The sequence below is a fragment of the Semicossyphus pulcher genome, unplaced genomic scaffold (assembly GCF_022749685.1).
Source record: "Semicossyphus pulcher isolate SPU_LCO1_2020_fin unplaced genomic scaffold, fSemPul1.0.p SCAF_1, whole genome shotgun sequence".
NCBI classification, from domain to species: domain Eukaryota; kingdom Metazoa; phylum Chordata; class Actinopteri; order Labriformes; family Labridae; genus Semicossyphus; species Semicossyphus pulcher.
The window spans coordinates 21,613,161-21,627,241 of NW_027211603.1; the positions used below are offsets into that span (position 1 = coordinate 21,613,161).

The window sequence follows — 14,081 nt, forward strand, 5'->3', positions numbered from 1 at the left end:
AAAAACATGACAAGAAGTCTGGAGTCTCACTTAAAACAATCGCGGCCGTCCCACTTGTTGAACTATTTTTTGACGGATGGGATGTGGACAGCAGTAAAATAATCGTTTCAACTGTCGCCCCAGCTCTGCCACTTTAAGATATTAGACGCTGAAAGGCTTGCTTTGCCTTTGCTGTCAGATCCTGGAAACGAACAGGTGGTGATGGTCTTTGTGTGCTGTCATCTGTAATCCAGCAGCGATGGAATCCCTTTGAGAAACAAGCATCAAACGCAGCTCCAGCAACACAAGCGGCCAGGTTAGACTCTCAACGATGCAGGCGCATTAAAGACGTAACAGGGATGCATACACACACAGAAACACACATACACACTTGATTTACAAAGGAGGTAATAGACATGAATCACTTGCTCTCACTCCTTTTGCTTGCAAACACACAGCATGCTTACTGACTCTAGTCATGTCTCACCTTCATCCATGTCAATATCAGAATTGATTTTTCCAGATGACTCAAAGTGCGAGAAATAAAGAAGAATGCTTCAAAGGAGTCTGCAAAGACTCACTGAGTGACCGACTGAATTACTAATCCAGTGCTCTGAATTAATTGATTTTACTGGAGTAAGTGGAGGATCTATCAGTTAACCTGTCGGAGAAACAAAGGACACTGATTTACAAGACGTAACCAGAAATATAGGAACACCTTTAGGGTGCAATGAAGAAGACCGCCAGTAAATCTGACCTGAACCCTTTCTACACAGCAGCAGTGCAAACTACAGGCTCAGAAGCAGCCATGAAGTAGAATCAATGCTTCTCTGCCTCTGTATCAACAACTAATAAAAACCAGTGATGGACTGGTATTAGTGGTGAAACAAATAACCACAGAGTGAGAATAAAGGGAGACTTAATGCAGCTTTCAGCAATGGACCAAAGGCACTTAAGATACTTAAAAAGCTACTTTGTTTTAAAGCTAAACATTTCCAACATTCAGCTGTAACAAATGTATTCTAGAGAAGGAGCAGAAGCTGTTGTTGTGTTTCCTCGTACAGAGCTACTTCAGATGTCTTTAATGGTGGAAGAGTGAATGGGCTAATGCACACTGAGTTTCTACCACACTGATATTAAAACTGGAGATTAGGGCTGCCCCCTAAAAGTCGTGACTCGAATCATAAGTCAAATCACTGCACCTTTGTTTCTTTTATCTGTGTCGTTGTACACAGAGTAATGCAGTAGCCACAGTATGGCAGGCTGTAAACCTAAAACCTAAAAGCTGCATCTCAAACTAAGCACTGCGTCTCAGTATTCATCAATAAGTGGGATTTTCCAAGACAAACAGCAATAAAAACCTGTTAAAACTCTGAATCAGTTTTAATTCAGTTTTCAGTGGACACAGGAGGTCAGGGCTGTGAGCTGAGCTACTGCTAGATGTTTTTAGCTTCCAAGCGTGTTTTTAGGTTAGGATTCCTTCAGTAATCATCGTTCACACGGTCTTAACCAGGAGCTGAAATATCTGCTGAGGTTTCCTCTTCTCAGAAATAAACACACTTGGTAATTAAAACCAATAAAAACACTGAATAACTGAATAAAGCAGTTTCAAGGTAAAAAATATAAGCGACAAGTCCTTCAGCTGCTAACTTTAGCCCACCAGCTAGCTAAAATGCTTCATCTGGTTCGTAGATTTAGTAAAATGTAACAATTGCATGAAATTAAACTGAAAATAGTCAGCTGGAGATGACATCATGTCCGGCTCACAGCTGGTCTAACAGGTAAGACATTAAACTCATGTAGGCTGGTATAGGAGTTTGGTGTGGCACTGAACTGAAAAAGCAACTGATGGCCAACACTTTGTATTTAACACCCAAATCTGATTCAGGAACAGCCCTACTGCAGATGACAGCATTTAAAAGATACTGTATCCCATTAAACAGAGGCTTGTCTTCCTCAGGGTCCAGACAACAAAGCAAAGTGACACTCCATGGTCTAACCCAGGGGTCAGTCTGAAGGGCAAACTGAAGGCAATCCTCTGGACTTATAGGAATCCAAACAGCATTAAACCTCCCCTCATTATACACCAATCCCTCCGCCTTCACAGAAATGCTCTCTGAGCCCTCCACTGAAATCGTTCATGATCAGATTATCCAGATTTGTTTCATAATGCATCCAAATCAATGAATGCATTTAAGCAGCTCCAAAGACAACAGCTTACACAGCTTTTGTTTTATTTTGTAATTTCCCATCTCTAAACAGTATAAATTAATAATCCTTGATTTTGATATGCAATACAAACCACATGCATTTCTGACAGGTAACGTCTCTGACGAAAGCCGCATCTGCAGCCCATTAATGACAGACGTCTGGCCATGCTCACATAGCGACAGTCAAATTGATGATAAATGGATTAAGAGATGAGACCAGAATCTTTAATCTGTGGGACGCATTTTTGGAGAGAGGGGGTGAAAAGTCATTTTACCTGCTGACCACCCAGTTACGTGTCACTGTCACGTCCTCCACAACAAGGTGAATTGAGAGAAGGGACATGTTGGTCCCCACTGACCTGAATCGTGCAGGTGTACTCCGAGTCGTCCAGCAGCCTCACAGTGCAGTTGCATTCCCTGTCCAGACTCCTGATGCTGCTGCTCATCAGTCGGCTCAGCATCTTCTCGATCGTCTGTGTACGGGACCGGGGGACTGAACATGCAGACAAGTTTGATCCTGTCACGTTAACGACGTCCCTGCTCTGTGGTCCAACACCTGGTCAGCGGCAGCAGCGACAGTGCGGAGCGGCGGCGGTGGTGCATCGTTTAATCAGTGTGGCCGAGGTACCACACGGTGCGTTTGTTCAGTCAGTGAGGAGTGGAAATAGTGCTACTGCTGCTTTCCTCACTGGTCCGGTTAGACTGTCACCCCTCACCACACCTTCTCCCCCCGTCTCCTAGCCGTTGCCATGCCGCTCTAATGCTGCTGGGCGGGCTCAGGACGGTGAATGACGGGTCAGTCAGCCAACCGAGCGATGGCTGAGGTGCTGCCTTCACAGCGTTATCGACAGGGGCCGAAATTCCGATAGGATGGTGTTGGTCGTGACTACAGGCACATGGTTGGGAATAATAACACAGTGGAGGGCGTAAGCGTAACAAGTCAAACAATAATAAGGAGCTTTATGATGCTGTAAAAGTTCATGAACCACATGATAAAAATCGCTCCACATTCCTCTATATTTTAGCCTGTGCAATGTAAAATGATGCCTACTTACTAAATATACAACATAACACCAATCTTTTCTGATTATTAAGTACCATTTATTAACTATAATCAATAATTGTATTACTATTAATATTCTTGAAACAGTGGTATGTGGTCAGACATCTCAGTAGCAAAGCATGAGGCAGATTTTCCCGATTTGCAACTTTGATGTTTCGTGGTGTTCGTTCAACGGCGATATTTCCGACAGAACTTGAAGGCAGCACCATATTTTAGCTCCAAAATAAACTTCCTGTCCTTTACTCCTCAAATACAACTAAAGTATTTGACCATGTAACACGAAGACAACTTGATGACATTATGCTAAATGGATAGTGTAACCAGCGCGGGGTTGGCAGAAAGAAACGTTTCACAGCCAACTTTTTCTAAATTCAAAAAAGAGGAAAAACAAACGTAGCATTCTGGTGTTCGTGTAAAATAGGACGCATTTCATCTTCCTTATGTGTACACTTGTTCTGTAGCTTCTGTATGGGGGTGTGTCTGCTAAATGACATTGTAACATTTAAAGGGGTACTTTTTGGATGAGTTTGTGCTTACCAGTTAACAGTATAGTCGCCAGGTTTCCGTAACTTTGTCTCGCTCTCGTGGTGCTTTATGGCTAAAACAGTCACGTGAACTTGTTGACTGAAAAGAAGTTCACTTGAACTGAAAAGTTATCTTCAGTTTACCACTTGAGCCTTTCAGAGTTTCTGTGCTGTCAAAGACTCTGTGTAAAGCCAGCATTTTAACAGATTTATGTCAAATTATTGCAACAAATGTGCTAATCGTGTGAAAGAAAAGACAACTCATCTGCCGTGACATTGTGTCCCACAATGCCGTGACCCGGATTCGAACCGGGGTTGCTGCGGCCACAACGCAGAGTACTAACCACTATACGATCACGGCGAGCTACGATGAGCTGGTGGTTTTAGCGAAGTCAAAACGTGATGTGATGACCACTCTACCCCCAGTGGGCTCGTTATATAGAGTCCTATTGACTAACTGCTGTGTGTTGCTCCTCGGTCATGAATAGTAAAACCTGGACGACAAAGAGCCCTCACATTTTAAACTAACAATCCGACAAAAAACCCCGTCTTTCCTTATTTTTTTTTTCTTTTAACATTATCGAAGTAAGTAATGGTTGCTGCTGGGCAAGTTTACCTTGGCTGTTCGACAGAGTAAGGGTTAACCATTGTAAAGTAATGATTAATAACAGAGCTATTAAAGCTATAAGGTGTTTATAGGCCTACTGTTTTTGCCACCAGAACGCTGTATATGGAAGTGCTCTTGTTTACTGTACTGAATTAATATGTCAGCCTGCCCTGTGTGACTTATGTGTAGCCTACAGTAAAAGGTTTTGTTGTTGTTTTTGTAAGAAGGGTGTATCAGACTTTAGCTACACTGACAAAGTTGTTCTCAGGATCAATTCATTCTCAGTTTTGGCTTTTCATGGGATTTGATATATATATAATTTTTTTCCCCCAGTCCATGTCTAGTAAGGGAGCACCTGCCATTGCAATGTGGCCTGAGCTTCACAGCTAAAAAAAAATTATTTAAGGTTTGGTGGACCCTGATGATCACCATCACATGGTTGAACATAGCATTACTCCTGGTCCTGTCTCTCCAGAGCCTGTTTTTTCTTTCTGCTTGTGGACTCCAGTGTCCCTCAAGGGCTTCACAAAGCTTTGGTATTGCCACACCTTCCTATGGCACACAATAGCCCACCATTGTCTCAGCTCAGTCATAAAACCCTGCATGGTGTTAAAAGAATAGGAGAACTTAATAAACATGAGTCCCACAAAGCTTCCAGGGTTACAGTTTTATTAAAAACAATGTCATTATTTTTATGTGGACTATTTGAAAATTAAATGCAATACTCAGATCAAAAAACATACACAGAAAACATCATCTAACTGGAAAAATTCTGACTTTTACAGGAAGACCAGGTGTGGCAATGTAAAAATTTGCCTATTTTAGTAAGTAGTAGCTACAGATACAAATAAATCAAATCAAGTCATCAGTAGGCAGCTTTCCTTCCTTTATTGCAGCCTTCCCATTCCACCGTGTATAAATACCCTGTAATAATGATCTTGATGCGACAACAAAAAAAACAAGAAAAAACACGGTTATCGTGTTAAACAATTTTAACCGTATTTTGTAACATGTTTTCAGTAAAAGCAACATTCAACAAATGTATCAAAAGACAGCTCATCTGCCGTGACATTGTGTCCCACAATGCCGTGACCCGGATTCGAACCGGGGTTGCTGCGGCCACAACGCAGAGTACTAACCACTATACGATCACGGCGAGCTACGATGAGCTGGTGGCTTCCTCTCAGTCAAAACGTGGTGTGATTAATACTCTACCCCCAGTGGGCTCGTCAGAAGGAGAGTTCAAGCTCCAATACTGCTCGTTGTTCCTGTATAATGACATGTCGAACAAAGAGCCAGTACATTTGAATCAAACAATCTACCAACGTGCAATTCTTCTTCTTCATTACTTTATACATTATGAACAGAGGTATGTTACAGCTGGCTACTTACAGATACCATGAGAGGTCTCCTTGCAGTGCAGCGGAAACAGGGCATAGTTTTTACTAGGAGAGAACTAATAATTATTCTGATAAAGAAATACATAATGTTATTTGGCAATATTTAATTTGTTTGCCCTAGTATTACTTGCTCTATAGGGACATCTGGTGTACAAAGTGACAAACTGCAACACGTGCTGTTTTAGCAGCTGTCCTTTGATTGGCTGATACTGCTGCAGACGTAGCAGGGGTTTCCGGTTTTGTAACGCACTCAACGTGAGTTACCAAACAAATTCTTCTCAGTTAACGCTGCACCGACCAAGCGGACTTGTAACTGTGGTCAAGCACATTTAAGGTAATGCCTCTTCTCAAAACATTTCATCATTTGGTTTAAATCGTGCATGTAAGTCATTGAAGTGTGCACGTAGTTTTTCATCATGTGTTTACAACTCTATGCATTGTTTTAGTCATCTTGTGGGCGCAAGACATAGAGACATGAATTTAACCGAGTGTTCAGGAACTGGAAATGTGTCCATAAGATTTAATAGTGTTACATTTGGTACGTTTTAAACATACGAACGAATCTGCACTTTGTGTGAGCCTGAACTGGAAACCTAAAAGCTTAAACAATGCTTATATTCTGCAATATGACTATGTCTATTCTACACGAATGGGTCATAGTGTAACAAAGAAATGTTTATAATTCATGTGTTCACAGGCATGGCTCATACTTGCATTCACTGGTTCCGTAAGGGACTCAGGCTGCATGACAACCCAGCACTGATATCAGCTCTGAGGGACTGTAAGGAGCTCTACCCTGTGTTCATCCTGGACCCTCACCTCCATAACAAGACCTGTGTGGGCATAAACCGCTGGAGGTTCCTCATCGGAGCCCTCAAAGACCTGGACTGCAGCCTCAGGAAACTCAACTCAAGGTACAGACTTAGTGGCCACTAGGGAAAGTTTGAAATTTAAAATATTTGTTTTTATCTGACTTGTCAACCCATTGTTAACATACATATTGTCATACTGTCGTAATCAGGCTTTTTGTAGTGCGAGGGAAGCCAGAGGACGTGTTCCCTAAGCTGTTTGACAAGTGGAAAGTAACGCAGTTGACCTATGAGTACGACACAGAGCCCTACAGTCTGAGCCGGGACAAAACAGTGACCGCGCTGGCCGGAGATCATGGAGTGGAAGTCCTCTACAAAGTCTCTCACACTCTTTATGATATAGAGAGGTATTGTGTGTCTACATGCATTTTTGCACCTATCCTGTTCTGTTGTAACTGTGTTATACTTTATTTCAGGGTATTTCAACACTGTTGTATCATATCTTTTTGTCTGTCATGTATAATAGGATCATTGAGGAAAACAATGGAAAGCCTCCCCTTACTTACACCCGTATGCAGGCACTAGTAAAGACTCTTGGTCCCCCTAAAAGGCCGATCCCTGCTCCAACTGTGGAAGATATGAAAGGTACTGCCATCACCACTGGGTAATGCCAGTGTACCATAATGTTTTCATGTAAATAGAAACTAAAACAAATGAATTTTAAATGTGAAGATTTTATGAAAATTAATTAAAATGCATCGCTTCTTTCAAAGATGTGAAGACCCCGTGCTCAGAAAAGCATGAGCAGAAATACGCGCTCCCTACACTGGAGGAGCTCGGCCACGACACTACAGCTCTGGGAGAGGAGAAGTTCCCAGGAGGAGAACAGGAGGCTCTGAGGAGACTGGATGAACACATGCAAAGACCGGTATTTGTTTCTTCTCTACATGATTGAAGGGTGTAAAACCAGCAAGTTGTTTTAACACTGAATCTTGAGACATAAATAAATAAGGTTATATAAGACGTTCTAAAACATCAAACCTAGAGGAGAAAGGGATTAATCCAACATCCAAAACAGCAAATAATATGGTAAATGTTTCATCTGATTTATTTGGCTCACCTGTTTCATTACCTGCAGGGGTGGGTGTGTGGCTTTGAGAAGCCGCAGACTTCCCCAAACTCCCTGAGCCCCAGCACCACTGTCCTCAGCCCGCATGTGACGCTTGGCTGCCTGTCTGCGCGCACCTTCTGGTGGAGGCTCACGGAAGTCTACCGGGGGGTGAGCGAAACAACAACTTAAATATCTTTAATTTTTGTTGATTTAAGCTATGGAAACATCAGGAAATGTTTAAGAATCTTTTAGTGCACGGCCCTAACATTACATGTCTTTTAAAGCTTGACTTAGTGAAACTTGTGTATGTGTTGCATTTGCAGAAGAAGCACTCAGATCCTCCAGTGTCCCTGCATGGTCAGCTGCTGTGGAGAGAGTTCTTCTACACAGCCAGTGTAGGTGTCCCTAACTTCAACAAGATGGAAGGCAACCCTGTGTGTACTCAGGTGGATTGGGACACAAACTCTGAATATCTGGCTGCGTGGAGAGAGGTACTGAGTCCTTTTTAAGAGTTAATTAATAAAAGCATGATAAATGATGCTGTTGGAAGAACAGTTTTAAGTCTCTGTTAATTAAGAGATCATCTCATTTCCTGTATCATGAATATTTCCTGTCATCCTGGATGGTCTGTATTCCCTGAAGGCTCGGACTGGTTTCCCCTTCATTGATGCCATCATGACTCAGCTGAGGCAGGAAGGCTGGATCCACCACCTCGCCAGACATTCTGTCGCTTGTTTTCTCACCAGGGGAGACCTGTGGATCAACTGGGAAGAAGGGCAGAAGGTTTGTAGATCAGCCTGCCTGTATGGCTATTTTAGAGGTAGTTGAGCTTGGAGTTTTCTTTGCATAAGAACCAGCACAGAAGTCGTCCAGGCCCTGCATGTGCAGTAAAATGTGGTTATCTTTTTGAAACTGATGTGCAAAAGTATTTTCTTAACAGGACCAATATTTAAACTAGTCGGACTGTTTTTATTTTGACTGGATACATAGCAGTTTAGTGCTTCAACATACTACACATTTCTGTTTGAAATCGTTAAAGCAAGCTGAATTATAACGAATTTCACCATTATCGAAGAGGATTTTCCTGATGATCATAAAGGGCAATTTAAGTCTTGATGTGCCACTTTTCGGAAAACACACTCTAATCCCCAACTCAATTGTTTACAGTCATGTTGCATTGTGGGTAATGAATGCATTAAGACTTGACATTTCAGTCAAACGTAAGGAATAAAAATGAGGACATCTCGATGTCTGCTGCATTGGTTTTGACCTTTTTTTAAACTGTCAGTCGTGAGTCTGAAATGCTGAATCTCAGGAGCACCTTCCTGATATTTTGTTTGCTGCTCCTGAAGGTGTTTGAGGAGCTTTTACTGGATGGCGACTGGGCTCTGAATGCTGGAAACTGGCAGTGGCTCTCAGCCAGTACCTTCTTCCACCAGTTCTTCAGGGTCTACTCCCCCGTCGCATTTGGCAAGAAGACAGACAAAAACGGAGACTATATTAAGTAAGACCGTAAACCTAAAAAGCTCAAGTTATCACAGATGATGTGTTAAATAATTGTTATATTCATGTTAATTATGTTAAAGTAAATTACCTTTATTTTACTCTTGAAGAAAGTACCTTCCTCTTCTGAAGAAGTTCCCAGCTGCGTACATCTACGAGCCCTGGAAAGCTCCACGCAGTGTGCAGGAGGCAGCAGGATGCATTGTGGGTAAAGACTACCCACGACCTATTGTAGAGCATGAAGTGATCAGCAAGAAGAACATCCAGAGGATGAAGTTAGCGTATGCCAAGAGATCAGCAGACCCCACAGAATCACCCAAAAAAAAGCAAGGTATTTAAAAAAGAAAAGAATTGAGAGGTTCGTCTCCTTTGGTGTTTCTCACAGAAGAGTCCTAACACTGCAACATTTCTCTCCTCCTAGGTGTTAAACGCAAGCAGCCATCTGTAGCCGACTTGATGAAAAAGAAAGAGAGAAAGAAGTAAGACTTTCACTAATGAATGCAAAGTAATGTAATATGTGTGATGTAAGAGTCTACATAACTTTATAACAATACACATACGGGTTTTGGTGTTTTAGTCTTGAAGTTCTGACTGGACTGGAAGATAAAGTGGACGTTTATCTGTGCAGGCAGTAGACTTTAGCTTCTTTTATTTTTAAACTTTATTAAACATTTTATATTCTAACGTCTTTATTTTTACTTTGTGTATTGCATCTATTTTAATGTTAAGAAGTGGGTGTAGATTAGGGTTAGGTCATAAGTGTAAAAAAGAAGTAAAGTATAAAGACATTTTTATGGTCTTATGTAGTTTAAAGGCTCCAGTTTGTATTGAGACAGGAAGTGTCCGCTTCACATATTAGCCTTTTATTATTGATGTAACCAAAATGCCTTACTGTTACACACTGTTACAATCTGTTTATTTTTTACTGTTATATTGTATGACTACTCAGGTGCTTGTTTATATTCCAATAAAAATGTATACAAAAAAATGTTTCAGATATTTATGTGAGGTGCTATTTTTAATGCAGTTTATTATCATTAGTGACCAAATATTGTAGGAGAATATGGCTCCACCTTTTCAGTAGTTTTCCCCCTCCCTTACAGTGGAACTTCAAAGTAAAACTTTTGCATCATAGAGTGATGTATGACTAAGTTTAACCCAAGCTACAGTCGTATATTGGTGGTACAGGGAAGCTGCTACTGGTACCACTAGAGGGCACTGTAATTCTACCTGCTGAGTCGGCCACTTTGTCTTTCAGTGAGACAATTTATTGAGTGGATTGGTAAAGTGACATTAAAGTGAAATTTTTTGTTTACGATTATTTACAGAATCAGACATGTAATACTTTTAACTACAGCAAAGAAAAAAACTATAACAAGCCCGTATCAGTCTATTATAATCATAAGTTATATATAAATATCTTAACATAAACATTTATTTTATCTTCACTGTGATTTTATGCTAAATGTATTTTATCTTTTCTTTTCATGATGAATTAATTTTTCAGCCTTTATATTCCTAAAAAAACCCCAAAATGAGCCAAATTAATCTCATGCATGACAAAGACCATGAGCTCCTGTTTGATCCGGAGTGTGCTGCAATATTAGCTGATTAATCAGTACAGGACGACATATTATATGTTAACAGTCCGTGCGTGTGATTGGCTGCAGGCTAATATGAGCAGTGCCGTGCCACGTAAAGTGTGTGAGACTGTGGGCCGCACACAGCTGTCCTTGGAGGTCAAGTCTTCTCCTGTTTCTGCTTCCTTGGAGCTGACACTGGTGTGAATATCCAGAAGATGATGTCACAGCCTCAGCAGCGGGCCAGACGGCCACAAAGCCAAGCTCAGTTTCCACAGAGACCTGTCAAACATCAAAACACTCGGCTGTCCAACTGTGCATGCGTGAGGGAGGCTGTTTGGGGGTACACTTGGCACCAGGCCAACCGAGCCATAAGGTTTGTCTCTGTTAATGTCATTTATATTAATTTTAACAGGTTTATTTGATATTTGCTGAGCTGTTATGTGAGATAATGTGCTAAAAGTCAGTATACCAGGATGTATTCTGCAACTTTTCTCTTATAAACATGTTCGTTTGGCCTGAACCCCTGAAAGAGTGATTAATCTGTGATCAAATTCCCAATAATATCTGCCTCCACCCGCTTGTCCACTGATGTGTCCCTCTTCCTTGCCGTCTGTGTCGACACCTCACAACTCAAACCATCTTTGATCTTGGTGCTGTAATATTCCGGTTGGATTAGAACAGCATGTGCTCCATGCAGCTGGTGTTTCATGCAGCTTTAATCGTAATGATTTAGCTCAGGAGTTACTCGCTCCACAGGCAGAGACATCAAACACGTAATTCTCACTTTCTACAATATCAAGTGCGTTAGTTTTTGAGACGGGAGGAGACCTTGGTTGTATATTATGAACTGATTATTTTTACAGATCTCTGGCCGCAATTAAAGGGCAAAGGTACTTGAAAGTTCATACGGACATATATTAGTGGGAAATTAAACAGAAACAACAGAAGGGAACACTAGCTGGTGGCTGGTTTCATCACACATACAACGTCATAAAACCCTTTCTGAAGATTACCTCATCACCGGTGGACACGCCCATGTAACCCGTTATAGCTCTATGTTAGCTGATAGATAGAAGACACTCTCTGAGCTCTGTCATTTAGGCCGATTTGTTCCTGGTGAGGAGGCACAGACAGAAACTGTTTAACACAAAATGATTCAGTTGTTTAATTGCAGAGAAAAATCACACTCATTTTGGCTGGTATTGTGCGTGAGTCAAGGGATGAATGGAGATGCTTCCTGATGCCTGTTGCCGCAAAGGCTTCATCAGTTTTCTCTTTTATTTGTACTTTTTATAATTAATGAGGACCAAGAGGAAGACAATTTCAACAGTTCATGCTGAGGTCATTATTTATTGGACGTTGGGAGCTAAGAAATAAAAGCCAGTTTCATTCTCTTTGACGGCACCTGTGGCGATAAATGATAATTGCGGGAGCACACTCCCCAGATATCCAGACAGTGTTGCATGTGTGACGTCCACGGTTGGCTCTGGTTGTAACTCTTGATTTTCCTGGCTGACGGTCGCTTTCCTTTTTAGACTGTTTGCTTCATCTGAGCGTCGAGTTTGTTTCTTTTTCTTTGGATTTTCACCTTTTTTGAAGTTGTATCTTTAGTCATCGATCTTCTCTTTGTTTGTTCAGCCATAGTAGATTACTGTTTACTCGCAACATTTACAGAAACCGGAAAAGCAGCCGCTTAGCTCCGCCTACCCTCTCTGGCAGACCAACCACTGCTGGCTGATAACGTGTCACTAACTGGGCGCCGCTTGTGATTTTTTCTGCGAATGCAAAGGCTTTCATCAGTGGTCCATAGGCTCAATCACCATTGTGTTACCTCATTCAGCGATAGATAGTGATTAGCAGACATTTATTTACATGAAAATCTTTGAGATTATTACTTTAACTTAATGATTTTAAACATTAAAATGATTATAACAATTGACATTTGATAGTGCTTGTGATAATGGTATAAACAAAGCCAGAGGCAGTGATCTCAGTGAGCATCATCTGCACGCTCTATAAATCTGCCACTCTAAGCCACAACAGGATTTGGAGAGGGGCTATACATAGCAAAGCATGAGGCAATGGGCATGCAATGTAGAAATCATGCCCCCAACGGACCCCACCTGAATTCAGATTTGGAGAGTAATTGTTTACACAATGAGGTGTTGATTTGTTGTCAGGAAAGGGGGAATACCCTGATAAAATACAAGGAAACTAAACTTTATGGAAAACTACATTTAGTCTATCAAAGACGTCACATCTGAATATTAATGTCCACTTGGTACAAGCAGAGATGCAGGTCTCTTGAAGATGTTTTACTTCCACCTAACATCATTGCACCTTTTTCCTCTCGCTTCATACATGTTGCTCATTAGGAAATCCCCCTGCAACACAAAGAGTCACCCGACAGAGTCACCCTGCGTCTCAGTGTTTCCTCACCCTGTTGTGCTTTGATCTCTCCGTGCACACCCCTTCCAGAATATCCACAGCAGGCTGAGGCAACTGTGTTTTCAAGCCCCTTCACACACACACACACACACACACACACACACACACACGGCTCTGCAGCCCATACATGTCCATCATTACGGTGTTTATGAGTGTGTGTGTTGTATGGGAATCACTCATGGAAACTATTCTGTAATGCCACACTTAATGACAATTTCTGGGGGGGGTCAAAGGTCAGTGTAAAATCTGTCATTTTCTCCCCTAGAAGATTTGCACGGTGTGGGTTCGTTTGAATTCGTCTCTTATTTTGAAATGTAATTCTTAAATTAGTCTTGGTCTTTATGCCGGCTCAGTATATCACCTCCCTGGCAAGGAAAGTGGAAAATGTGGGAGTTGCAGAAGACCATGATGGATGTAAATAAGAAATAACACAGCTGATCAGGAGGCACACATGTAATATGAGTGTATGTGGTAACATTTGGATTGATATCTTTGAACTTGATATATGCCGAATGTACTCACACATTAGTTATTGATTGTAATACTAGTTACTTTCAGTTCGAGATGATTTGGAGGGTTTGCATTTTACCGTGCAAAAAACATCAAAGTAAAAAAATAAAACATTCTTAGAGGTGATTTGAAAAGCTTCAGGTTAATTCAGCTTTCATGTAAGTGTGTTTCTTTAGATGAGAACAAAATAAATAGGGACACGTTTTCAGATTCAAAATGAGTATGAATCATGTCTAACAAAATGAATGCCTCATGTAAGGTAAAAAAAAAAAAGGTGCAGATAAGTTGTTTTTGTTTCTGTGAGAAAGCGTGTGTGTGCGTGCATTCTTACATA

The 14,081-nt window shown here is 41.3% G+C and overlaps 2 protein-coding genes and 2 non-coding genes across 5 annotated transcripts in view; 1 reads left to right on the forward strand and 3 right to left on the reverse strand.

Annotated features, from left to right (window-relative positions):
- LOC138584474 (FERM domain-containing protein 5-like) overlaps window positions 1-2,689 on the reverse strand; it is a 77,493-nt gene extending 74,804 nt beyond the window's left edge. Inside the window, exon 1 of one of the 2 annotated variants that reach the window (XM_069656838.1) lies at window positions 2,549-2,689. In XM_069656838.1, the coding sequence (XP_069512939.1) occupies window positions 2,549-2,650 (102 nt within the window). In that variant the 5' untranslated portion in view covers window positions 2,651-2,689. The remainder of the gene's footprint in view (window positions 1-2,548) is intronic. The other variant, XM_069656760.1, reaches the window with a different exon arrangement.
- Window positions 2,690-4,065: 1,376 nt separating this feature from the next.
- trnah-gug (transfer RNA histidin (anticodon GUG)) lies at window positions 4,066-4,137 on the reverse strand. The gene has a single exon. It is a non-coding gene; the product is annotated as a tRNA-His (tRNA).
- Window positions 4,138-5,467: 1,330 nt separating this feature from the next.
- Window positions 5,468-5,539, reverse strand: trnah-gug (transfer RNA histidin (anticodon GUG)). Its single transcript has one exon. It is a non-coding gene; the product is annotated as a tRNA-His (tRNA).
- A 943-nt stretch (window positions 5,540-6,482) lies between these two features.
- Window positions 6,483-10,099, forward strand: cry5 (cryptochrome circadian regulator 5). The gene is made up of 10 exons (XM_069665408.1): window positions 6,483-6,697; window positions 6,805-6,999; window positions 7,119-7,237; window positions 7,366-7,520; window positions 7,731-7,871; window positions 8,027-8,194; window positions 8,346-8,486; window positions 9,056-9,207; window positions 9,317-9,537; window positions 9,628-10,099. Exons 1-10 carry the CDS (start codon window positions 6,483-6,485, stop codon window positions 9,687-9,689), a joined length of 1,569 nt encoding a protein of 522 aa, XP_069521509.1. The 3' UTR covers window positions 9,690-10,099.
- Window positions 10,100-14,081: the final 3,982 nt, after the last annotated feature.

Bases quoted from the DNA above. Each gene is read 5' to 3' on its own strand.
- cry5 (XM_069665408.1), top strand. From the start codon at position 6,483: ATGGCTCATACTTGCATTCACTGGTTCCGTAAGGGACTCAGGCTGCAT. The intron at 7,238-7,365 runs GTACTGCCATCA...CTTCTTTCAAAG, and splicing joins AACTGTGGAAGATATGAAAG to ATGTGAAGACCCCGTGCTCA. The intron at 7,521-7,730 runs GTATTTGTTTCT...CATTACCTGCAG, and splicing joins ATGAACACATGCAAAGACCG to GGGTGGGTGTGTGGCTTTGA.